We start from the raw sequence: 26308 nt of genomic DNA, 5'->3' as shown, positions 1-26308 counted from the left end.
AGTTAGATCTTTGATTATGACGGACATTGTAGGGTAGTGTATAAGATGAGACTTCCCCCTATGAGTATATTCTAAGTACGATTCCCAGGAAAAGCAGCTGAAAGTTGACAGACTGCCAAAACAAAACCTACCACTTAAATTTGGTTGGTTCAGATTTCTTGACTCACATGCAATCTGACAATTTGTTCATGTAGTAAGGTTTGACTTGGTATGGTAGACCAATCTGAATCAGGTTCAGTATAATGTATCAGATCAGAGTTGGATTATTATGCTGCCTAAGAAACTCAATCAAACCAACAGTTTCCTAGTTCCTTGCATTTTGCTTTAGATAGTTCTTGAGATATTTCAGAATGAGACAAAGCAATATATTGGGTGAAGAACTCTGTTATATCCTTTGATTGTTTGGTAATATGTTACATCCACTTTGAAATGAAAAGGCTGATTAGTGTCAAAGAATCACACCAAACAAAGTTTCAGAATAGTAAAATGCCAGCCAGAACGTGTTAGATTTATGAAAAGTGGAGGTCTATTATTGTCCTTTTCGAGACTATAAAACCCTAGTCATAAATTATGTGAATAAAGTTGGAACCTTCCAAAGAATATGTCAGAGGAGCATATTTGAATTATTATCACCAAATTTTGAATTATTTTAGTTTGAGAACCTGGGTCCGGTCACCTCACAACAAGGCGGTGAACCTAACCTTACTTTATCTCCTCTTTGTGAAAAGCTAAAGTTTCATGGTCCCTCTTATACATGGAATTGAAACCCTATTTTATTCCATTTCCTGTCTTATAAGCACTCTCGCTTATGGAGAGAGCACTAATAGAAATTAGGATAACATTCTTTTTAAATTGATGAATTTATGTGCACATGCAAACTACAAATATTTTACGGCGTGGGTTGCGTGACGCACCGGGCGGTGACCGGACCACAAGGGGAGGACCGGCGGGCATCAGAGAGGGAAAGCAAAGTATCAACGGCTCGGAAAAGCTCCGCTTCCCTTTCCCAATTCTAACTCACGTTTGATTCTATACCCGTGTGCTTACTCGCTGGACTGACCACAGTCATCGTCTCTAATGCATACGACAGAGTGGGTATGTCGTTAGGCATGTACGTTATAATTTTAGCTCAGAGAACAGATACGACCTGACCCAATCCGTTAGGCGTCGCATCGCACGTGGACCTACTTAACGAAGGTGGATCCGATGCAATGCTAGTTGTGCTGGTACATCCTACAATTCGTTCGTGGCAATGCCTCATTTTTGATGAGGTTATGTGGGGATGGACGTCGACAGTGAAAGATGGGTTCACTGCAGCGTCGCGAGAACACGATCCCGCCTTCCATCTTTCTCCGCTCTCTCCTCCCCCGTCGAAGGCAGCCTGCTGCTTCGAATCCTATGGTCCATGGCGGCGCCGCGGGTGGAGGATGTGATCGCCTTCCTCACGGCGCGCGGCTTCTCCGCCGCCGCCGCCGCCCTGCGCGACGACCTCCTCTCGAGCCGCTCCCCCGGCGACGCCGCGGGCGACCTCAACCTCGATCTCGACCTCGACGTCGGATCCGCGCTCCCGCCACTAAGGCTTCCGCCGCCGTCCCGTGGTGGAGGGGGCGAGGACGCGCTGCCCAGCGCCGCCTCCAGCTCCTCGGATGCGTTCCTCAGCCTTGGCTCTTCCCCATCTGGTACGCGATCCAGGGATCCTGGACTATGGTTGTTTCTTGATCTCGGCACCCGACGTCTCCCTTTGCTTGCTCACGGAAACCGATTTGCTGTGACTAATGCGCTGCTTTTGATGACCTCTCGATTAGAGAGTCGAATCGCTTATAAAGAATTTATCGTTTCCTGAAAGGATAAAAAACGCTTCTTTTTCGACAAATGAGTATTTAAACGTCAAATGTGAATGAAGTGCCATTGGGAAAGCCGAGCTGATTTGTATGCTTATCCTAAACTTTAGATGAAATTTTCAGTTCTCTAAGGGAAAAATGCATCTTTTTGTTAAACGAGTAGCTATAGATCAAATCTTGAATTGAGTTGTGATTCCTTCTCACTTAGATTTCCTGGAACAGAGCTTCTCAATCCCTATGGAGTCTGGTCACCAGGTCGAGCAAGATCGGATGACGAGTCAACCGATATGCACTCAGAATTTGGGACTGCCCGAGAGTATAATAGCTACTGGTATGATGACCAGTATGGAGGATCTCGCAATGATCATTTCTTTGTGAGGACCGACTCTGGCAGATTGCGTAGTGAGGACAAATTCATCATGTCCACAGAGGGGGAGGAGCAGTTGAGGAAGCGAGACAATCTTGATTTTTCAGCGAATGATCATAGGTATGAGCATGATGATGATGGTTGCGAAGGATGTGCTGAGATTTACAGCTCTCCGTTCCCTATTTGCGATTGCTGCCGTGGATCGAAGATGCATGACAATGACGAGGTTGCGGAAATGATTAGGAGCTCGAGTTCAGCTGTTTATGGCCGCTATCAGATATTAGATGACCAGACGGAGAGGTTGGATGAATTTGGGGAGGATGAGTTTCAATTGAGAAGGGTATCTGAGCAGACTGTGACTATTGTTTCTGCAAGTGATCTCTTTCATGACAGAATCCAACCTGAAGAGAAGGAAAGCCCCGAATTGGGTTTACCGGAGAAGGAACTGCGGATGCTTGATAATAATGTAGTTAATGCTAGTATCGATTCCACAAGTGAGTTTCTTATTTATTGCCTATATTCTTTTTTGGTAAATTTAATATGCTTATGACTTGATTTATGCATATGTGACAATTAATTTCTGATGAGAGCTCCAATTCAGCTTTATTTTTTGCTTCATTTGCAGTTTATTGAAAGGATTCAATCATAAAAAACTTTTGTTTCACTGTCTCCTTGTACATTATGTTGTGCCTTCGTTTCACTTTTCTAATGTGACAGCGCACGCATATCTAGAATCTCATGGACATGAGCATTGGCTTTGCTTATGTTTCATTTTCCAATTCCTAAATACAAATTTTTCAAGAGGTTCATCCTGCATGACAGATTAGTGAGGATGTTACTGTTTAATGCTTATATGTACCCAGTTTTGCTGCATGTCTACCAAAAAATATCCTAAAAACACTATACTGTTTGTCTTGTGAGAACTTCTATTAAGATCTCTTGCATTATATCTAAACACAATCAGAGCATGAGTGCTATTGTTTTTTTTGTTCCATGTGAACTTGTTGGTTTTTGCAGTTCTAATCATCATGAAAGTTTGTTTCTGAATGCAGACTGTAATCTTATATGCAATAAAGATCCCAAGGGAGATTCATACAATAAAGAAGTAATTTTTGTCAATGAGACGGATGAGGAGGTGCTACAAAAAAGAAATTACAGTACACCACCATTTGAAGAGAAAGCTTTCAAACAAGGTGCTAATGATGCCTGTGGATTCAATGATTGTGGAACAATTGATAGAGAATTCCAAGACAGTGGAACCGCTGACCTTAAAGGAGAGGATGATATTAACGATGACGTTCATCTTTACAGTACTTGTGAGGATGAGCTGGAAGTTTTCGACTTGAGAATAATTCATCGTAAAAACAGGTTAAGAATCACATTTTCTTCCTACAAATTTTGGCATAACATAGCGAACAAATAAAGAAAAAACTATTGTGCTGATATTCTTAGGTGATCAACTACAGGACCGGCTATGAGGAAAATAAAGATTTTCCAATTGTTTTGAAGTCAGTTGTGGCAGGCAGATATTATGTCACAGAGTATCTTGGTTCAGCTGCATTTAGCAAAGTTGTTCAGGCACATGATCTCCACACAGGAATGGATGTGTGCCTTAAAATAATAAAGAATGATAAGGATTTTTTTGACCAGAGTTTGGATGAGATTAAACTCCTCAAGCATGTTAATAAACATGACCCTTCTGACGAGCACCACTTATTGCGCCTTTCTGACTACTTCTATCATCAGGTATGTATTATCTGGTTTTATATTTTATCTCCAGCTTGCCATCAAACTCTTGTTTTTCCTTGTTCCTTATGGCTATCATATTCACATCTCACTCAATAAAAATCATTTGTTCATATTCCTATCTAGATAATGATGAAGTTTCTTTTACGGTTACATTAGTCAGTTATCGTGGATGTTCTAACCTGATCTGAGTTGCAAACCATTATGGACTGTCGTTGCATATCTTACTTCACGTAAATTGTTAATTCATAGAACTGAATATGCATGGTTTACAGGCCCAAATATGAAAGCTTACCTATCAATGGTGCAAGAAGCACATTGAGTTGAACCACCTGTGTAGTGGACTACACATGCCATACATACTTCTTACTAGGGAATGATTCTGGAAAATGTTTTGGACCTTGGACCTTGGACCTTGATGCAGATGTCAAATATATGATCATGGGAAATTGTAACTTCTTGATTGGTCTCACATCAAAAGTTCAACGAAGAATGTCGCATGGTACATATGGTTAAATAGGTCTACCACTAATAACTTGGACTAAAACATATATTTATGGTTCTAGACCTCTAAGTTATTAGGCTGGTCGGTTTATCGAGCCAGGTCATGATAGAGCAAGCATGATAAATGCTTGTATTTTTTTAGCATCTAGATTCTTAATGTAAACCTGAAACATAGAATTTTCAAAATGACAAGCTCTTGTGACAATGAGATCCCACTGACCATTTACTTTATCCCATTATCCAGTACAGAAGAAGACCATTAAGGATAATCTCCACAAAGGACCTCAATGATCATCGAGTAAGCTAAGGTTCTGTTGCTAGAATCCAAAGGATACCATGCCCTAACATCAATTCATTCCTTTCAAGGATTCAACAGGATATCTAATTTTTCCAAGAACTGGTGCAAATCTCATTGATGCAGTCCATATTACTGCACCATCATATGAAACTAATACTTATATATTTTGATATGGATTTGGATGAATTTATTGACTTTTGAGTCTTTGGACTTTAAAGATAGCAATATTAATTTTCATTGAGTGGTCAGGGAAGAACTTCTCTCCTAGACTGCTTTGAATTCATTATGTAATTTCTTTCATATGCTTTCCAAATTGGTACTCAAATATCTGAAATTTTTATCAATAAAATTTTCACATTTATGAGTTGGTTCTGGTTTTTCTTGGCATTCTGTATATACGTGTTCTTTTTTAAAATTGGTTATAACCTTGGGAAGCAAACATATCATTGTGATACACTAATTCTAGTTGATAGAGAAAGTGTACTGACATCAATAATTAAATGTTACAGGAACATCTTTTCATTGTCACAGAATTGCTCCGATCCAACCTGTATGAATTTCAGAAATATAATCGTGAATCTGGCGATGAAGAGTATTATACATTGCCCAGAATACAGGTATATCATTGACTCATTGTAATTCATGAAAAGAAGTATGGTATTTAGTCGCAATTAGGGAACTATGATTGGTATAAGGAATGACAAAGAAAGCACACAGTGTACTGTCAAGGGAGTTTGCATCGTATTTCTGGTCTTGTACCAAAATGGATTTCTTTCAATAGAATGCACACACTTAAATCTTGTCATTAAGATCCATATCATGCAAGCCCTTTCATGGGAAAATTTCATTGAAGATTAAACTCTTGTTTCTCAAAACACCTCTCTCTCTTGTGTCAGTGATTGCCTTCTCATTTTAAATTTCTCTTGTTCCTATTGGTAGGAAGAAATTGTGATGTTAATAATTGTTATTTATTTCATTGATATTGGATTAAATATATTATCCTCCTCTTGCAGGCTATAGCTCGACAATGTCTGGAGGCATTGGAGTTCCTGCATCATTTAAGGATAATTCATTGTGATTTGAAACCTGAGAATATTCTTATCAAGAGCTATAGCAGATGTGAAATTAAGGTTATTGACCTTGGAAGCAGTTGCTTTGAGACAGACAACTTATTCTTATATGTCCAGTCTCGTTCTTATAGGGCCCCTGAAGTTATTCTAGGACTCCCCTATGATCAAAAGATTGATATATGGTCTCTTGGTTGCATCCTGGCTGAGCTTCACACTGGTGATGTAAGTTCCCATCTTATCTTATTTAAGCTAAATCTTTAGAATATAATCTTCTTTATTTATTGGCCAGGTCCATATTCAAGTATGGCAGCTGTTTAAAAGTTATAAGTTCTTGAAACAATGCAATTCAAATTTCAGCATGTTTCTACCAATAGGTTGTTTCTTGTTTATGATAAGGTCGATCCTATTCTACCTAGGTTAGTAGGTGATTGAAGTATTTTTACTGCAGAGGCAAAGCTGCTTCTATTGACCTTCTCCGGATCCTGCATTTCCCTTAGGTTGTTTCTTGTTTGCCTTTACTAAGAAGCAATAGTTAATGTTTCATGAGTCTAGCATCCGAAAAGAAGTCTGATTGAGAGCTTCAGAGCCAAGCATTGTTAAATTATCATTGTGCATTCAATTCCTACAAATGGTTTAAAGAGTGTCATTATCATTCTAGATTACATAGCCTTCAGTTTGGAGGCTTCCCAGTGTTTTTAATAGGTGCTTTGGCACTCGCCTAGGCACTCATGGGAGGCAAGGCGAGACCCGAGTGCCTCACACAACTCCAGGGCAACGCGCTTCATTGAAGCGCCACTTGGGCGCTCGCTTGAGCCCAAGCTCAGAGCGCCTCTAGCAAGTGCCTGAGTGAAAGTGACATGTGCTAGAGCCTGGTTCGATTTAATAGGTTCATACGTTTAATTGAACCGACTAAAGAGAAGAGCCCTAACATTAAACCACACCCCCCCTCCCCCCGCATGCTCGACCCAACTTTGAAACCCTAAACCTTACGTTCGTCGCTATTGCTTTTGTGTGCAACTCCCTCCACTGCCATTGCCTTCATGCATAACTCCCTCCACCACCATTGCTTTCGTCCAATGCTCCCTCTACCTTCACACGCAGCTCCCTCTGCAACTGACGCCTTCATTTGAAGTTCCCTCTACTGTCGATGCCTTTGTCCGAAGCTTCCTCTGCCACTGTCACCTTTGTCTGAAGCTTCCTTTGCCGCCACTACCTTTGTTCGAAGCTTCCTCTACTATCGCCACCCTCTTCTTCCCTACCTTCCTCCATAGTGTCACGGACAAAATTCTAAATATGATGTTTGAAGTAATGCTTATGTATGTCCATGTCCATTGGTATGTTCATGCTTTGCACAACATGTAGAGGGACGGTCGAAGGCTTAACAACCCCATTTTAGTTGGGTTTGATAGTCGTTTTAGGCTTGTAAATAAAGGTTGTGTCATATGGACAATTGTGAGAGATATTCGATCTGTAGTGGACCATTTTAACCCTTTGTTGTGCAACCATTCAGAACTTGTAAAGTCTATTTGTAATTTACATTGTCTATGTAGTGTTTTTTGAAATGTTTGCTTGTGGATCCCGAGTGAGGTGCTTTTCCTAACCTATTTTCTCTTTTGTAGGTCCTAAGGGACCATGGGAGGTTTTAGAGAGGTCGACCTTTGCGGACGGACACGCAAGGGTGCCGCCTGACTTAGGCAAAACTAACTAAGTCCGTGACAGATGGTAACAGAATAGGATAAGCACTCATAAAAACACTTGGTATGCGAACATGGGGGACCTAGCTGGGTTGCATTGAGGGCAGTCAGCACGCGCGACCGTTTGGGGGAAAACGGGCATGGAAATGTAGGGAAAAGGAGTCGCTCGGAGGAGCAGGCATATGAGATTGGCATTCAGAGGAATAGCCAACCCTTCGTGCAAGAGATACCACGAGAACAAGTAAACTTAGAAGAATGCATAGCCCACAAAGGTTGGGATGGCTGAGTTCGAGCTGCGGCTCGACGTTGACAACTATACTTGATGGTGTTCAAGACGAGTGAGGCGCTTAGTAAAGGATGAGACCATGCAAGGTGGAATGGGTTGCTCAGCGACCGAAAGAGTTGTGTAAAGCTCATAGAGGTGAGGGGAATTGCTAACTCGAAGAATTCAATACTCATGCAAGGGCTTCTATGCGGACGATGGAATGTTCGCGGCCATCCCAAGGCGACCGAAACTTGGCGCCATGGAGCATTGAAACGTTCTCTTCGGCATGAGAAGGATACGTCCATAGGAGACTGAAGTGTGCAGCGAGTTCAGCATGTTGCTAGGCCTTGAGTGGTGCAGCGGGGGCTGTATTGACGTGGAGTCACAATCTAGCAAGTGCGTTTGCAAAAGGCAGAACAATGCACAGTTTGTTTAGCAAGTCGGAGTAGTCCAAGGGGATGGTGGTCTCCGAAGCTTTCAAAAGGAAGGAAACGAAGAGAGATGTTATTTCAACGGGATAGATACCCAGGAGGGATAAGTCTCGGCTCTCTAGAGAGAGAATCACGTGCAACATACCGCACATGTTGAGGAGTACCTCAAAAACAACAATTCCACGAAGCTCAATAGACCGAGTGAGTGGCGATGAGTCGTCGCATGATCTCGCTTGAGAGAATGCATTGGTGGATGCATTGCGAGATCAAGTGGGGGAGCGACCTAAGGCAATACAAATGAAGGCACACTTGGAGTCGATATGAAGATCGGACTCAATGGAGGGCTGACCCGTGGAATGGTGGGCGCGAGAGCCACCATCAACTCAATGCAAAACGAGGAGCGGAGCAACTAGGGTGTAACTTGGCGAAGCACCCATGTCACATGAAGGGAGCCGGCATAGAAGATAAAACATGGAGCGGAGGCACAGAGCTTTCCTTGGACAGAGGTCAAGGACGTGAACTCTTGCAGAGGCAAGAGAAAGATCATGTCGTTCCATGGGTCCTTCATTCTGATGGAACGGGCTCATCCTGTATAGTGCCAAAGACAAAGGGAGCTTCGAGGCACATGCACTTTACCTCAGAGAAGCATTTGACGGAGGAAATGAGGCGACTCAACTTACGGAGGCGAAGTTGGGATCAGAAGGCCTTGGCACAGTGCAAGCAGACGCGGAGGCGGGTATTCTTGAAGAATATGCCGCAGTGCTGCCATTCAAGTTGCCATGAAGGAAGCGGTGCGCAACGGAGATTGTGCTTGTAGGGGGTAGAGGCCCAGGATCCAGACAATGGTGCACCATTTTCAACGAAGTCAGTGGACTTCGGGGGCTACTAGGCGACGGACTGTCCTAGAGCGGTGCTTCATCTAGGTGTTACCTAAGAGCGGGTGGATAAAGGTCGATTGCCAAAGGAGCGAATACAATCAAAGGTGGAAGAGGCCCTACGATATGTTGGCAGAGGCCACACATGGAGGGATCGCAATCCGAGTTTATCATACAATAATCAGAATGTAATGGAGATGTCATCAGGAGGTGACATGGTGCAGCGGATCATAGTGGAATAGTTCGTGACAATGCGATACACACAGATTGTAGCCCGGTGAGGAACTATATCATACGAAGGTATGATCGGGAGCTATTGGGAGCTCTACTTCGGTGAACAACACGATAGTAAGAAGGGCTATGGATTCAAATAGTGAAGGCCATGGTACCATAGAGGTGGGTCTTCCGTGCGTACATCGAATTTTGCATCGAATGAAAGCCTTAGTCATCAACATATGGGGGCTATGTACCACCGAGGGAAAAGTTCGAATGCAAGTACCAGTGAGTCCTATGGGAGGGACTTGATCATGCAGAGGTATGATCGAAGTAGCTGGAGAGTTGGATTGCTCCAGAGCCTATATTCGCTTAAGGGAGCCCAACAAGTCAGAGGACAAGGTCGAGTAAGTGAACGTTGCTACCAAGGAAGCTAAGGAGAACAAAATCGGTGCAAACCCTACAACATGATAGCAAAAGCCATGTATAGGAGTTAAAGTCTGTCTTTCCATTGACCAAAGGGGAACTGCTTGAAGAATACAGAGGTTTTGAAGCAGGGGGTCGAAAGGGGCGAGGAAGCGACGATGAGTCCAAAGGGACTTAGCTACCCAAAATCAAGCATATGTTAGAATGGAGATGCACTCGAAGGAGTACCACAGTGCCTCAGAGGCAGATCTACCGATCATGAAGAAAGAGATGCAGATGTCAAGCAACGGATAGTAGGGCCATGGGTATGGTAGCGCCATAGTACCGCAGAGGCGGGACTTCTGTGAAGTCATCGATCCCTTGCTCTCATGGAGAGAGAGCGCTTGGTTGTGAAAGAGGCCGAGGAGGTGCAGCATGCAGAGGCAAACTCCAAGTATCGAGACAAGGCTGAAGGGCAGAGGCCAAGGAACTATGTCTTGTAGCATATTATCTAAACCTGATAATTCAATTTCAATATAGTCTTGGAACGCGATCAGATTTATTATCGGCACTAAGAAATGTTATATATTGACTCTTGTCAAACACTACTGATGCAACTGATGCTATTATAGAGGGTCAATTAATTCGAGAAATAATTGATTCATTCTCTGATGTTATAGCTATATCGTGTCGTTACAATAAACTATATTTAATATTAATTATTTGTTATGCTAATAAAGTCTTATTTATATTTTTTTGCAGTTGAGTGGTGGCTATAATTTGGAGGGGATGCACCAAATTTAAGAAAAGTTGTTGTCCGTGTACTTTCACAAACGACAACATCTAATTGTTGCGAACATAATTGGTTAACATTCGCATTGATTCACACGAAGGTCCGCAACAAACTGTCATATAGACGATTGGAGAAATTGATATATGTCCACTATAACATATGACTAAAGTTATGATGTGCCGAGCTAGACAAAGAGCCACAGAGGAAATAGTGGTTGATCCTATTGACCTCCAATTCTACAACGAAGATTCAAAGCCGATGTTAGAGTGGGTTAAAGCGACATAAAACCAAGAGGATCCTCCACTTGATGAGGCGAGAGATCCTTAACGTCCTTTACGTTTTATCATCGAGACAATAGAAGAAGAGGAAGCACATCCCCAACAGGAGGAAAATCCCCCTCGGTTAGAATGCTGCAAAAGGAACTAAACAAGATCGAGTCAAACTGTTCTAGGAACTAGAGACACCCAATCGTCATAATCGTCCACCTAGCATACAAAGGCAAAGGAAAAGGGGATGGCGGTGGCATCAGTTGCACTATAAGAAAGAATTGAGTCGGGCGACGAGATACCTTCGCAATCACATTCAACAACTCGCTTAGTTTAGAGACATGGCTACAACATGGATAGCAATGCCTCGATCGATGATGGCGACAGTGCCAAGGAGTCAATGGTCTCGTCTAACACAATTTGAGAGTGGTGTATTGTCACGGACTTAGCTGGTTTTGCCTAAGTCGTGCGGCACCCTTGCGTGTCCGTCCGCAAAGGTCAGCCTCCCTAAAACCTCTCATGGTCCGTTGACCTATAAAAGAGAAAACAGGTTAGAGAAAACGTCTCACTCAAGATCCACAAGCAAACATTTCTAAAAACACTTCATAGCCAATGCAAATTACAAATAGACTATACAAGCTCTGAACGGTTGCACAACAAAGGGTCAAAATGGTCCACTACAGACCGATTATCTCTCACAAGTGTTCACATGACACAACCTTTATTTACAAGACTAAAATGGCCACCAAACCCAACTAAAATGTGGCTATTAAGCCTTCGACCGTCCCTCTACATGCTGTGCAAAGCATGAACAAACCAAAAGACACAGACATACATAAGCATTACATCAAACATCATGTTTAGAAATTTATCTGTGACATTCTCCCTCGCTTTTTCCTTCGACGTCCTCGTCGAAGCCTTTGCCAACACTACAACTCCTCACCTTTGTTGAGTCTTCAATCTTTTGCTTCAGCTGTAATGCGCCTCTTTGTTCCTAGCTGCTCTCTGTTGTTGTTGATGAGTAGTTGAACTTTTGATTCGCCATGCTGCTTCAACTCGCCAATGACTCTGACTCTAGTGTGGGGTTGGCTAAGTTATGTTGATCCTTGTTGGTTCCTACGGATCCTTCAGATGAAGGAAAAGACCATCCTTACTATGCGCCAATCTCTCAAATGTCTCATGCTGCTTGAGCTCGGTGGATGCTTGTTGGAGCTTTAACGAGCATCGCCTCGTAAACTTTTGAAGTTTTGGGTCCTACCTTCACCAAATTTGCCCATCGACTCTTCTTTCACTTAGTTGTCACTTCTAAGTAGATTCACATCACTTCCGCTTTCGATTGGAATTCTGTTGGGAAATGAAACGGATAATCTACTCTCAGTAGCACTGATCACCATTGGTGAGGATTTGACAACTATTATCTTCCATTATCTTCGAAGGGTCTTTGAACCTGTCCAGAGCTCCTCTACTGGATAGATAAGAGAATTTGGGTACTCGGTTTCACCCATTCTCTTAAAAGTTGAGAAGGAAAATGTTACTTGACTTCGCCCGCTTCCTCAAGGGTTGTACTCTATGCATCGAGCTGGTTACTGATCTTCGCCTACTCTTTGCTCACACTTCTGAAGCACTTGAAGTGTTTGCACTCTTTGCGTTGAGTTAGCTACTGTGATTCACCTTTTCAATGCCATCGAACTTCTGGAATGCAGGAAGTTTTCACCCCAACTTGGAGTAAGTATCTAATAGTTTTGGTCGCCTCTGGGATTGTATCGTCTTCTCCATCAACCCTACCGCCTACTCCACTGAGTAGCAAAGGCACAACACCGCGTACTGTTCCACCACGAACTGTTCGTGTGTATTGCATTGCCACGAACTGTTCCACCACGATCTGCTGCACCATGTCGCCTCCTAGTGACATCTCCATTACATTCTGATCCTTATGGGATGAACTTGGTTTGTGATCCCTCCATATGTGGCCTCTGCCAACACATCACAGGGCCTCTTCCACCTTCAATTGTGTTCGCTCCTTTGGCAATCAACCTTCGTCCCCCCCGCTCTCGGGTTACACCTGGACAAAGCACCGCTCTAGGACAGTCCGTCGCCTAGTAGTTCTTGAAGTCCACCGACTTCGCTGAAATTAGAGCACCATTGTCTGGATCCTAGGCCTCTGCCCCTACCAGCACAATCTTCGCTGCGCATTACTTCCTTCATGACAACTTGAATGACAACACTATGGCATATTCTTCAAGAGTACCCGCCTCCGCGTCCTTTTGCCCCGTGCCAAGGCTTTCTAAACCCAACTTCGCCTGCACAAGTTGAGTCACCTTAGTTCCTCCATCAAATGCTTCTTCGAGATAAGGTACATGTGCCCAGAAGCTCCCTTCGTCTTTGGCACCATGCAAGCTGAGTCTACTCCATCGGAATGAAGGACTCATGGAATGACACGATCCCGCTCTTGCCTCTGCAAGAGTTCATGTCCTTGACCTCTGTCCAAGGAAAACTCTGTGCCTCTACTCCATGTTTCATCCTCTATGTCAGCTCCCTTCATTCGGCTTGGGTACTTTGCCAAGTTACACCCAAGTTGCTCCGCTCGTTTTGCATTGAGTTGATGGTGGCCCTCGAGCCCACCATTCCATGGGTAAGCCCTCCATTGAGTCCGATCTCCATATCGACTCTAAGTGTGCCTTCATTTGTGTTGCCTTGGGTCGCTCCCCCACTTGATCTCGCAATGCACCCACCAATACATTCTCTCAAGTGAGATCATGCGACAACTCCTCGCCGCTCGCTCGGTCCATTGAGCTTCGTGTAGTTGTTGTTTTTGAGGTACTCCTCAACATGTGCGGTCCGTTGCACATGATTATCCATTTAGAGAGCCGAGACTTATCCCTCATGGATATCTATCCCGTTGGAGCGACATCTCTCTTCGTTTCTTTCCTTATGAAAGTTTTGGAGACCACCATCCCCTTGGACTACTCCGACTTGCTGAACAAACCGTGCAATGTTCTGCCTCCTGCAAACGCACTTGCTAGATTGCGACTCCACGTCAATACAGTCCCCGCTGCACCACTCAAGGCCTAGCAACATGATGAACTTGCTGCACACTTCAGCCTCCTACAGACATATTATTCTCGTGCCGAAGAGAAAGTTCCAATGCTCCATGGCATCGAGATTCGGTCGCCTTAGAATGACCACAAACATTCCATGGTCCGTATATAAGTCCTTGCATGAGTACCGAATTCTTCGAGTTAGCAATTCCCCTCACCTCTGTGAGCTTTGCACAACTCTTTCGATCACTGAGCAACCCATTCCACATTGCATGGTCTCATCCATTACCAAGCGCCTCGCTTGCCTTGAGCACCATCAAGTATAGTTGTCAACGTTGAGCCGTAGCTCAAACTCAGCTATCCCAACCTTTGTGCGCTACGCATTCTTCCAAGCTTGCTAGTTCTTGTGGTGCCTCTTACGCGAAGGGTTGGCCATTCCTCTGAATATCAATCTCAAATGCCCACTCTTCTGAGCGACTCATTTTCCCTATATCTCCATGCTCGTTTTCCCCCAAACGGTTGCACGTGCTGGCTGCCCTCAACGCAACCCTGCAAGGTCCTCTACATTTACATGCTAAGTGTTTCTATGAGTGCTTATCCCACTCTGATACCATGTGTCACGGACTTAGCTGGTTTTGCCTAAGTCGTGCGGCACCCTTGCTTGTTCGTCTGCAAAGGTCAGTCTCCCCAAAACCTCCCATGGTCCCTTGACCTACAAAAGAGAAAATAGGTTAAAGAAAGTGCCTCACTCGGGATCCACAAGTAAACATTTCCGAAAAAACTTCATAGCCAATGTAAATTACAAACAGACTTTACAAGCTCTGAACGGTTGCACAACAAAGGGTCAAAATGGTCCACTACAGATCGATTATCTCTCACAAGTGTCCACATGACACAACCTTTATTTACAAGCCTAAAACGACCATCAAACCTAACTAAAATAAGGCTGTTAAGCCTTCGACCGTCCCTCTACATGCTGTGCAAAGCATGAACATACCAAAAGACATGGACATACATAAGCATTACATCAAATATCCTGTTTAGAATTTTGTTTATGACACTATAGAGGAAGGTGGGGAAGAAGAGGGTGGCGATAGTAGAGGAAACTTCGAACAAAGGTAGTGGCGGCAAAGGAAGCTTCAGACAGAGGTGATAGTGGCAAAGGGAGATTCGGACGAAGGCTTCGACAGTAGAGGGAACTTCGACCGTCCCACCAAACCCAACTAAAATGAGGCTGTTAAGTCTTCGGCCGTCCCTCTACATGTTGTGCAAAGCATGAACAAACCAAAAGACACAGACATACATAAGCATTACATCAACATCCTGTTTAGAATTTTGTCTGTAACATTATGGACCGGGGAGCAATATTTTACACATGCCACCCAAGATTTAGATCATAGAGCTCGACGAGATATTGGTTAAATTTATGCACGAAAGGAGAAGCCAATGGATGATTTTGAGCAGATGCGACAAAGCCTACACGGCGTAGACATAGAGTGAAACTCATCGTATTCACAGCCGTCGTATTATAGAGAATCTACGGCCAACAACAGTACGGTGATAGTTGGTCATACTTCTCCGAGCAACAATATGATACAGAGCAATAGATTAATAGCGAAAATAGAAGTTATGACATTCATTATGCTTCGCACCAATACATGCCACATTCATCATTGCCTCAAGAGCCACTTCAAACACATGTAGTTCACGACGTCAACCTACGACTATCACCACATTGATGCACCATTGGCATACAATGTATTAGTACACTATGTCGTGAGATCATTTTCATGATTAGATCTGACAAACAGATCATATTGATATACAGATATATAGGATCGAGGATCCCGATCCACCGCACGTGGAGTCCCGTCGTTCTTTTTGGTGGTAGAAGTAGGTATATCCATCGGTTTATTACTTAATTCGTTTGAATCTTAAAGCTTAAGTTGTATAAAAAATAATCTAACAATTCAAATTTTTTTTATAGATAATTCAATATTAACGGAAGGACGATCCGGAATGTACCATAAAACTACTCTTAAAACCCCAAAAAGATATGTGACACTATTTTTTCCTAATTGACATTATTTTTGCTAAAATTATACTAAATTTATATTTATTTCTAACTTAAAAACCTTATTCTAACTTTTGTTTTCTATTTTTCTAGTATTTTTGGAGATTTTTCAGCTCATTTTGGGTATACTGTCAGTGTACCTCGGTACGTACTGTATTGAGTAGGGCTCGGTACATCGATACGGATCGAAATTGCAAACCTTATTTTGCATAACAATATTGAACGCTAGGAATGTGTTATCAATTAATTTTAATGACTTGCAAGACATTAATAACTTGTCCTCAACCTGCTAGTTGAACTTCTAGCAGTAAAAACTCTTTGAGGACCTAATGGTCTCTAACACTATGTAACCCAGAACTGATGGCTGCAGAATGTATACTAAGAAAAAAAAGATCCATAGATGCTTTCTAACAATACTTTCTTATCTAATCACTAGACAACAATCATATTGAAGAACCATTTAAGATTTGTTCACCTTTACCCATGGTATCTACCTTCTATTCCTATTCTTTTATAATTTTTATGAAATAATGTAGTGGTTCAGAGTCCTATTACTAACATAATATATGATACTTCCACTTGACAGAGGATACAGAAATGGCTTAAAAGATATCACAGGCAAAACTGGAAAGTTTATGACTAGCATAACACAGATATTTCAATTTTTTTCCTAGGGTTAAAATGCTAATTACAAATGGTACAATAGATGGTGATACTCATAACAAAAAATGTATGCTCTAGTTGCTCTGAGACAGCTGAAATGATTGCCTCTGAAGACAATACTCTTGCTCTAGGATTACAAAAGGCATGCCTATGATTATTCAGTCTCAAAAAAGCGAGAGGTCCGGATCAAATGTTTTCTTTTTTCTTAATTTTTGTCAAATGATTCCTGCATCTTTTATACTTAACTTTGTAAGCCTTAGTGTTTTTAAAAATACTAGGCACCAAGCAAGGTTCACCTTATTGGTCCGTACCAATATACCAACCAACCATCGGTATAGTACGTATCGAGGCATACGAGCATACCATATGTCAGTACACTTGGCCATACCGATGGTTCGATAAAATTACCGAAAATAGCTCCAAAAGTTCTTGAAAAATAAAAAATAAAAAGTTAGATTAGGGTTTTTAAGTTGAAAATAAATATCAATTTAGTATAATTTTAGCAAAAATAAACTAAATTAGGAAAGAATAGGAACATATCTTTTTAGTGCTTTGCGGAATAACTTTGTGGTACGTTCCAAACATTTCTTCTATTCATATTGAATTATCTATAAAGACATGATTTGAATTGTTAGATTATATTTTAAATAATTTAAACTTTAAGATTTTATGAATCAAGTAATCAATCGATGGATATACTTGATTTTACTACCAAAAAGAACGATGGAACTCTATGGGTGATGGATCGAGGTCTTCGATCCTATGTATCTATATATCAATTTGATATATTTGCTGGACTTAATCTTGAAAATGATCCCATAACATAGTATACCGATACACCGTATGCCATTAGTGCATCGATGTGGTGATGGTCGTAGTTTGATTGTCGTGAACCACATGTGCCTGAGGCAAGGACAATTATGGCATGTATTACTACGGAACATGGAAAATGTCAAAACTTCTACTTTCGCCACTAATTTGTTGCTCTGTATCATAAGATCAATCACTGTACTATTGCTCGAAGAAGTATAACTAACTATCACCGTACTGTTGTTATTCGTAAGATTCTCCATAATATGACAACTATGAATACGATGAGATTCGCTCTGTGTCTACGTCGTGTAAGCTCTATCGCATCTACTCAGTGTCACCATACTACCTTCTCCTTTCGTATATAAGCTTGACCAGTACCTCGTTGAACTCCATAATCTAAATCTTGATTGGTATGTGTAAAATGTTGCTCCTCTATCCATGCATCACTCTCAAATTGGGTAGATGAGACCATCAACTCCTCGGCATTGTCGCCATCATTGGTCGAGGCACTATTGTCCACATCGCTGTCATGTCTCTGGATCTAGCAGGTTGTTGAATGCGATTGAGAATGTGTCTTATTGCTCGACTCGATTTTTTCCAACAGTGTGACTGATACTATTGTCTTCCCCGTTGCCTTTGCCTTTGCCTTTGTACGCTGGTGGACAATTGTGGTGGACGAAAGGGTTCAAAATCCTTTCCTATAGCTCAAGTAGTCAAATTGACCGTTTGAAATAAGGCACTCTGAGCCCTTAATCGGTAACGGTCGAAATCCGATCATTACCGACTAATACAGGCTAGTAACAATCAGATTTCGATCATTACTAACCAGTACAAACTTTGTATCGTCCGATACGGGGCCATGTAACGAGTACTACTCGATAAAGGGCGGTCCATATACCGATCCCCTATTAAACCAATACATACCGCCCATACCAAGTGATACAACTCAATATGGCAAACCTTGGCACCAAGTTCCCAAAACGCCTAAGGTGCTAGGCACTCGCTTAGGCGCCCGCCCAAGTGAAGCGAGGTGCTCCAGAATACTAAATTATAAAAAATATATTAACTAGCGATAAACAGTTCCAAACAAGGATTGAACAATCTAAACAACTTTAAAGACAGACTGAGGACAGTTCTAAAGAGGGATTAATCAATACCAAACAACTCTAAAGAGGCATTAAGAAGAGAAGTAACTAGCCTATTGTCACGGACTTAGCTAGTTTTGCCTAAGTCGTGCGACACCCTTGCGTGTACGTCCGCAAAGTTCAGCCTCCCTAAAACCTCCTATGGTCCCTTAGGACCTACAAAAGAGAAAACGGTTTAGGGGAAGCACCTCACTCGGGATCCACAAGCAAACATTTCAGAAAACACTACATAGACAATGTAAATTATAAACAGACTTTACAAGCTCTGAACGGTTGCACAACAAAGGGTCAAAATGGTCCACTACAGACCGAATATCTCTCACAAGTGTCCACATGACACAACCTTTATTTACAAGCCTAAAACGACCATCAAACCCAACTAAAATGAGGTTGTTAAGCCTTCGACCGCCCCTTTACATGCTATGCAAAGCATGAACATACCAAAAGACACGGACATACATAAGCATTACATCAAACATCCTGTTTAGAATTTTGTCTGTGACATTCTACCCCACTTATTCCTTCGACGTCCTCGTCGAAGCCTTTGCCGACACTGCAACTCGTCACCTTTATTGAGTCTTTAATCTTCTGCTCCAGTTGCAATGTGCCTCTTGGCTCTCAATTGCTCTCCGCTGTTGTTGTTGAGTAGTTGAACTTTTAATCCGAAATGCTACTTCAACTCGCCAATGACTCTGACTCTAGTGTGGGGTTGGCTGCGTTGTGTTGATCCCTTTTGGTTTCTGTAGATCCTTCAAATGAAGGAAAATACCATCCTTACTATGCGTCAATCTCTCAAATGTCTCATGTAGCTTGAACTGGGTGGATGCTTGTTGGAGCTTTAACGAGCATCGCCTCGCAAACTTTTGAAGTTTTGGGTCCTTCCTCCACCAAATTTGCTCATCGACTCTTCTTTCACTTAGTTGTCACCTCCAAGTAGATTTGCATCACTTCCGCTTTCGATTGGCATTTTGTTGGGAAATGAAGCGGATAATCTACTCTCAGTAGCACTGATCACCATTGGTGAGGATTTGACAACTATTGTCTTCCATTATCTTCGAAGGGTCTTTGAACCTATGCAAAGCTTCTTTATTGGATAGATAAGAGAATTAGGGTACTCGGTTTCACCCATTCTCTTAAGAGTTGAGAAGACAAAGGTTACTTGACTTCACCAGCCTCCTCGAGGGTTGTACTCCATGCATCGAGCTGGTTACTGACCTTCGCCTACTCTTTGCTCACACTTCTGAAGCACTCGAAGTATTTGCACTCCTTGCATTGAGTTAGTTACTGTGATTCACCTTCTCAATGCTATCGAACTTCTGGAATGCAGGAAGTTTTCACCCCAACTTGTAGTAAGTCTCTTGTAGGTTTGGTCGCCTCTAGGATTGTACCGTCTTCTCCATCAACCCTGTCGTCTACTTCCCTGAGTAGCAAAGGTACAGCACCGCGTATTGCCTGCTTCGTTCCTTGGTCGTGCACTCTTGCATGACCCGAAGTCCTTCACTTTCGACTATCTTGATGAGAAGCTCGTTGACACTGATCGTAAGAATTTTTTATACATTAAAAAATTATGAATTAAATTATACTGAATATGAATTTACCTGCATTATGAACTTACCTGAATTTATCTTGGTCCTTATGAACTTCAATCCTACAATTGATGATTTGTAAGTATTGGTCGACCGTAAAATCATCTTTGAATGCTTTCTTAACCTCCTCTCTTGCTATAATCAGCATATGCCGAAGATAAGGCATTTATAGACGCTTGTCCATATTGACCTTATGTGAAGTGGTTCCACACCTATTATGATTTCATTTACGGTCTCCTAAAATCTAGAAGAAAGAATGGTCTTTTCTATCTTTCCATCACTCGATTTCGAATACCTGGATTCGAACTATTCTTGTAAGGTGACCATTGCCTTGAGGCCTTGCCTCTTTTGCTATATTGACTTTAAGGCAATGAAATTTGTAGCAAACCGAATGACTTCAAGCTTGAGTATCTTATCATTTATATACTTTTGCATTAAAGAGTGTACCCAATGATGATTATATATAAACTTTGTAATCGACTGTACTTAAGCTACACACTTGTTGATTGATGGTATCTCGCCAATATCCTTCAATATTAGATTCATGCAATGAGCTGCACATGGAGTCCAAAACAATGTTTTCTTTTTTTCCATCAATTGTAAAACGACCTTCTTGAAATTGACTCCATTGTTAGTGACTATCTGGACAGTGTATTATGGTTCGATCTCTACTACGGTGTCCATTAAATTTTTAATATAGTTTGCATCTTGAATCTGGACTTATAAAACATGACCCGTCTATTGCAATAAACAAGAAAATTGATGATAGTCATTCTTGTTAGTTCTATCCAACTGTTATATATAAGTGCCACCCCATATTCATCCCATTGCCTCTTGAAGAATTTGATCTAATCCTTTAGTTCTACCACCTCTCCATTTAAATATACGTCATGGGTCTCCCTCGGTGTTGGGAGGTTGGATTCCAGTGCCAGACTTTTGAATTGAGGAGACCATGCTATAATAATATGGACTTTGGGTTATGTTTGTTGAAATCCTGTGGAAGGTGAACCATTTTGCAATTGCCTTCCAAATATCTCGCCTCTTTTCTTTTGTATATGCATCGTCAATCCGTGTCTATTTCACTATTTGTAGAGGACAAGCTTGCAGATTAATATCAGTAATATCTAGTGTGAACCTCCTGCTAAGTCTTCTCATAAAACCACGGATTCCACTCTACCTCATGCTATCAATTCGACTTAAATGGGGAGGGCCAGTTGGTTACCTCATGCTTGTCAGCCTATGGATTCCTTGTAGCGCATATCCACTGCCACCGCCATGCTCCTATTATGAGTAGGTCATTGATGTCTCATTGCTTCCTCGTACATATATTGATGCTCCAATGTTGCACGAATACTAGCTCTGAGATCCGGGTCAATTTTATCGCCGCGACCCTTATAGTCATCATAAACTGGTTTCTGCATAACCCTATAGTATTTTTCCTCAACTCTTGCCTTCTTTTTTTATTGTATCTTCTCTTGCATGTTGTAACTTATTTTGAAATGATTTACGAACCTCCGTTGGAACCTTCTTGCATTTTGCAACATCGAGATACCTGCAGGCCAAATGCATCTTCCTAAAAATGATTCCTCCACCCTTGTCGACATAGTCACAATAAATACACTATCAATAATGATGGTTCCTGTTCATCTTTTGGGTATGATCCCAAGTGTCATCATGTGCCTATTCCTTTGGTGTCATGTTTTTATCAAATTTAAATCAAATAAGCAAGTTACAATTACTCTTGATTTAAAATAACAAAGTGTAATTATACGTAATGTTATAATGAACCCTAACAAGGTGCATTAATTACGTAGAATTGACTCAATATCATTAATTCATCATTAAAACAGTCGATCACAGTATTAACATAGTTAATTAAACCCTAATTAGTCCTCTTTCACCACTGTAAACAAGTCAAATACCCTAATAGGTATTAAAGACATTGAATTAACCTAATATTGATCAAATTTCGATTAAATCATCATTAAAACCATTAATTACAGCATTAAAAAACTTAATTAAAACCTAATTAGCTTTATTTTATGTAATTTTGATCTAATATAGGTCAAATAACGATGAAATCATCATTAGATACACTAATCACATTATTAACATAATTAATTACCCACTAATTATTTCTCTTTCAATACTATAAACATGTCAAACACTCTAATAGGTATTAAAGATATTTAATTGACCCAATATGGGTCAAATTTGGATATCATCGTAATTAAACACACTAATCACAGTATTAACATAGTTAATTAATTCATAATTAGTTCTTTTTCATTGTTATAAATATATCAAACACCCTAATAGGTATAAAGACATCGAGTTGACCTATAGATCAAATTTCGATTAAAACATCATTAAAACCATTTTTTGTAGTATTAAAAAACTTAATTAAAACCTAACTAAACTTATTATACCATCACAAACATATGATCCAATCCTTAATTTCAAAAAAATCAATATTAAACACACTAATCATAATATTAAAGACCTTCATTACTCCATAATTAATACTATTTTCTTATCAAAAACATATCAAACAACATATTAGACATTAAGTCATACATCACATAGAATAGGTTTAATCATCTCATAAATCAATAAAAATCTAGAAAAAGAATACATACCTCTTGATTAGAGTATTCTTCCTCTTAATCCTCTCAAATTAGTCTTCTAAATTTGATCCGATCCACAAATCATTGCTTTGTTAAGTTTAGGAGAGTGAAAATGTGAGAATAAGAGAGAGATGTGAGTGAAAAAAGGTTTGAATTTAAGAGATTGAGTGAAATGAGTTAAAAGAGGGGGAGTAAGGGGTTCAAAAATCTTTTTCTAAGCCCTAAATGGTTAAATTGACCGTTTGAAATAGGGTAATCTCAACCTTTGATCGGTAACGATCGAAATCCGACCATAACTGCCTGTTACAGATCTCGTATTGCCTAATATAGGGTTAAGGCATTGCTGCCGCCCGATAGAGAGCGGTCCACATACTATTATTCTCTCTGATTGGTCTGTACCACTCTTACCGGGCAATGCCCATCAGTAACGCAATCCTTGATGCAAAATACTAACATTTTCCTTGTTTTCCGTTGTCTCATAAGTTTGCTTAATATGAAGAAACTGAAAAATATGATTTCTTAAGCATGTCTTTAAAGAAACTTGTTGCTTTTTGTGAGATGCTTTGGAACATTTAACTATTTTTCATGCTAGGACCTTATTAGTGTATATAGAATCATGCATGATCTAGAATTTCTGTCCTACATCAGGTGTTATTTCCAAATGACTCGGTGGCCGTGATACTTGCCCGTATGATTGGTATCCTTGGTCCAATTGATGAGGAGATGCTTGCACTAGGTCAGGAAACAAGCAAGTTCTTCACTGTAAACTATGATCTTTATCACAGAAATGAGGTTTGTGTCTCTCTCATGTCTATCACTTGATCATTCTTTTTCTAACTTGTTACTGTAAGCTGTATAGGATCCTTAAAAGATGGCCCTTAGTAAGCCACTAGAACATTTATGGGATCTTTAAGAAATGTCCTTTGGTAAGCCACTAGAAATTCTACTGTAGGTTATACCTGCCATAATCATGGCTCCAACTTAAAAGTCCTACGATATACCAATTCTGCATACCAGTCCAGTGTCATACTTAGTATATTGGTGTATCAAGTGTTAGTCGTACCATCCAGTAATAAAATATTAAACTTCTTTTTTGCATTTCTTTTATTATTTTACTGAGGCAGTGTCTGTCCGATAGTGGGGTATGAGTAATAATACCAGTCCTCAAAACCTTATTACATATTATGAAGATAAGAATCACATAAAGTAAAACACTAGTATTTTGGCTTATTATAGTTTTAACTCTCCTGGTGGAATTGCAATATATGTGGAATGGAGATAAAGGGACGCAAAGTAGCTGAACCCTATATACATCAGTATGTTCCATCGTATTCGTTGTGTTAACTAAAGTTGCTTAGTGAACAGTATTAGTTAGAATTTTCTATTAGTTTTTGGGAAGTCACTGAAACATAATTTAAAGAAAAAGACAAAGAAAATAGCTGATATCAAATATCAAATATGACTTAAAAGGATGACCAATGTGATTAGGTTCATAAATTCTCATCTTGGATGAATAATGATATTGGAAAGATGATGAACAAAGAAAATTATCTAACTTGGAAGCACATATAGCATAGTTACAGAAATATCTTATTTTTGTATTTACTACAAGGGAATATTGATTCTCCAAATTCGTCTAATCAGAGGATCATTTTCATTTTTTATACACCCAAAAGTTGAATAAAGTCTTCCTTAAGGGGAGAATCCGAAACGGTTAGGGTCTTCATGTCTGGTTCAACTTGCATAGTATTGGTAGAGGAAACCTGTGTAAGCTTTAAATACCAGATTTTATATGGTCCATCTTGTGGATTTTTCTCAGAACACTTTTATCTTCTTACAATAACATCATACCAACAGCCATAAGTTGATCAATGTTCCCCAACTGCCTGATTGATTATAATTGTTCTGTAAATACACCAGGCACTTTATGCAACATATTAACTTGTTTGGTCTGGTGTTTTGGTGCCATTTCAACTGTCAACATGCTGAATGAGGCATCTGCTTATAGAAGCTATGGAAGATATTGTTTAGATCTAAGATCTTTGCACCGCTGCACGAGTGTTTGCAAATGATGAACTTAAAAATCATCATCAGCCTAAATTATACTTGCTGCTCAAGCGACTACAGTTAACTGATAAAAATTCTGAGTAGATGTAAGGTCTCATTTTTTTTATTCGAAAAGGAAACTCTAATTTACTCTCAAAAAATCATAATTCTCTTTTTATTGCCACCTTTTTACAGGAAGGAGACCAAGTGGAGTACTTAATACCAGAAAAGTCCTCACTGTCGCATCAACTGCAATCTTCTGATGCTAAATTTATTGATTTCCTTTCTTATTTACTCCAAATAAACCCTAGGAGAAGACCGACAGCAAGTGAAGCACTAGAACATGAATGGCTTTCCTTCTCGTACCAGTGAATCTGCTAAAAGTTTCACTTTGTGCATGTTAAGTTGGATAAGGCAAGTCTATCCAAGCATATCATGCATCATTTCGCAAGATTCCTCAGCCTGAAGTTTCAAATTAACCTGTTGTTGTGTGTCTGCAATTCAGCACCCCAGTTTACCACAGTGAGTGAATATACATGTACGGAACATGTAAATATCGGGAAAATCATGTGTTAATGTGTATAGTCGATGGCCTTTTGGATTATGTGACATGAATTTGTGTTCCTCATACACGGTTCTTTGGAGGCTGGAGAGAATCCAGCTTAGTTGTTTTCTTTTTCTTCTTAATTTTTCTATCTGTAATTGCTGGGCTTGTCTCTTTCCTGCATGTCATAATGGGTAACTCCCAACTTTTGTAACAGATATCTTGATTACAGTCAATTACTAACTGGTTTCAGTTCCTTATCAGCTCTGTAAGCTTCAGAAACTCATCTCACGTCTCAGCATATGTGACTGAATCTTTTAACATCAAAAGGAGAGTTGCTGCTAAGAGACTATTTCTTCACTGGCCACATCTTATATCAAGTGACTTGCATTCATGTGGTTTTTATGTCTCTGTGAGCTCCATCCTTGCACATAGACAAATCCCTTCACACCCCAACACACACACACACAATCCAAACTTGTATTACACGTCTTTAATGAAATTTACTTAAAAATTGTGAAAAAAATTATTTACAAATTCATGGGATTAACTAAGAAATATATTCTCTATCAAGATATTCGATTGATTAATAGTGCATTATTGCATGAGTCCACGTGTAAACATTTTGTACGTTACGTAATGTAATAATTTTTTTTAATATTTAATAAAAAATAAGAAATGTATCCTGATCAATGTAATCACCAAGACACAATTTATTGTTCCACCAAAGAATCTTCCAGTGCAGAAGCCTTGCAGATTTGGGCATACATTCTTAATCGGTAGCCATGTCTTAAGGCAACAAGAATGTCAATCATGTCCACTATTTTATCCTCTTGGGAGATAATCTGTCTTTGTATGATTCTCAAGGATAAAAGCTATTTTATCCTGTTTAGCTACCTCAAGATGGCAAATCTCCAATTGATGGAATGGTCCGTGTTTACATTACCAATCTGTTCTTCTAGAGCAAATAGTTCCTATAAAATACGAAATAGATAGCAGATACA

At 40.4% G+C, this 26308-nt stretch overlaps 1 protein-coding gene across 2 annotated transcripts; it reads left to right on the top strand.

The window, feature by feature from the left end:
• The first annotated feature begins 1267 nt into the window (after window positions 1–1267).
• On the top strand, window positions 1268–25567 carry LOC103999855 (uncharacterized). 2 transcript variants are annotated; one of them, XM_009421734.3, is made up of 8 exons: window positions 1268–1679; window positions 2064–2702; window positions 3261–3576; window positions 3675–3954; window positions 5266–5373; window positions 5770–6048; window positions 23363–23506; window positions 24956–25567. In XM_009421734.3, the coding sequence occupies exons 1-8, from the start codon at window positions 1283–1285 to the stop codon at window positions 25130–25132; spliced, it is 2340 nt and encodes a 779-aa protein (XP_009420009.2). In that variant the 5' UTR covers window positions 1268–1282; the 3' UTR covers window positions 25133–25567. The 2 variants fall into 2 exon arrangements, with proteins under 2 accessions (XP_009420009.2, XP_009420010.2); XM_009421735.3 differs by lacking the exon at window positions 23363–23506.
• Window positions 25568–26308: the final 741 nt, after the last annotated feature.

The sequence above is a fragment of the Musa acuminata genome, chromosome BXJ2-10 (assembly GCF_036884655.1).
Source record: "Musa acuminata AAA Group cultivar baxijiao chromosome BXJ2-10, Cavendish_Baxijiao_AAA, whole genome shotgun sequence".
NCBI lineage: Eukaryota > Viridiplantae > Streptophyta > Magnoliopsida > Zingiberales > Musaceae > Musa > Musa acuminata.
This window is presented reverse-complemented; position numbering and strand designations above follow the sequence as displayed.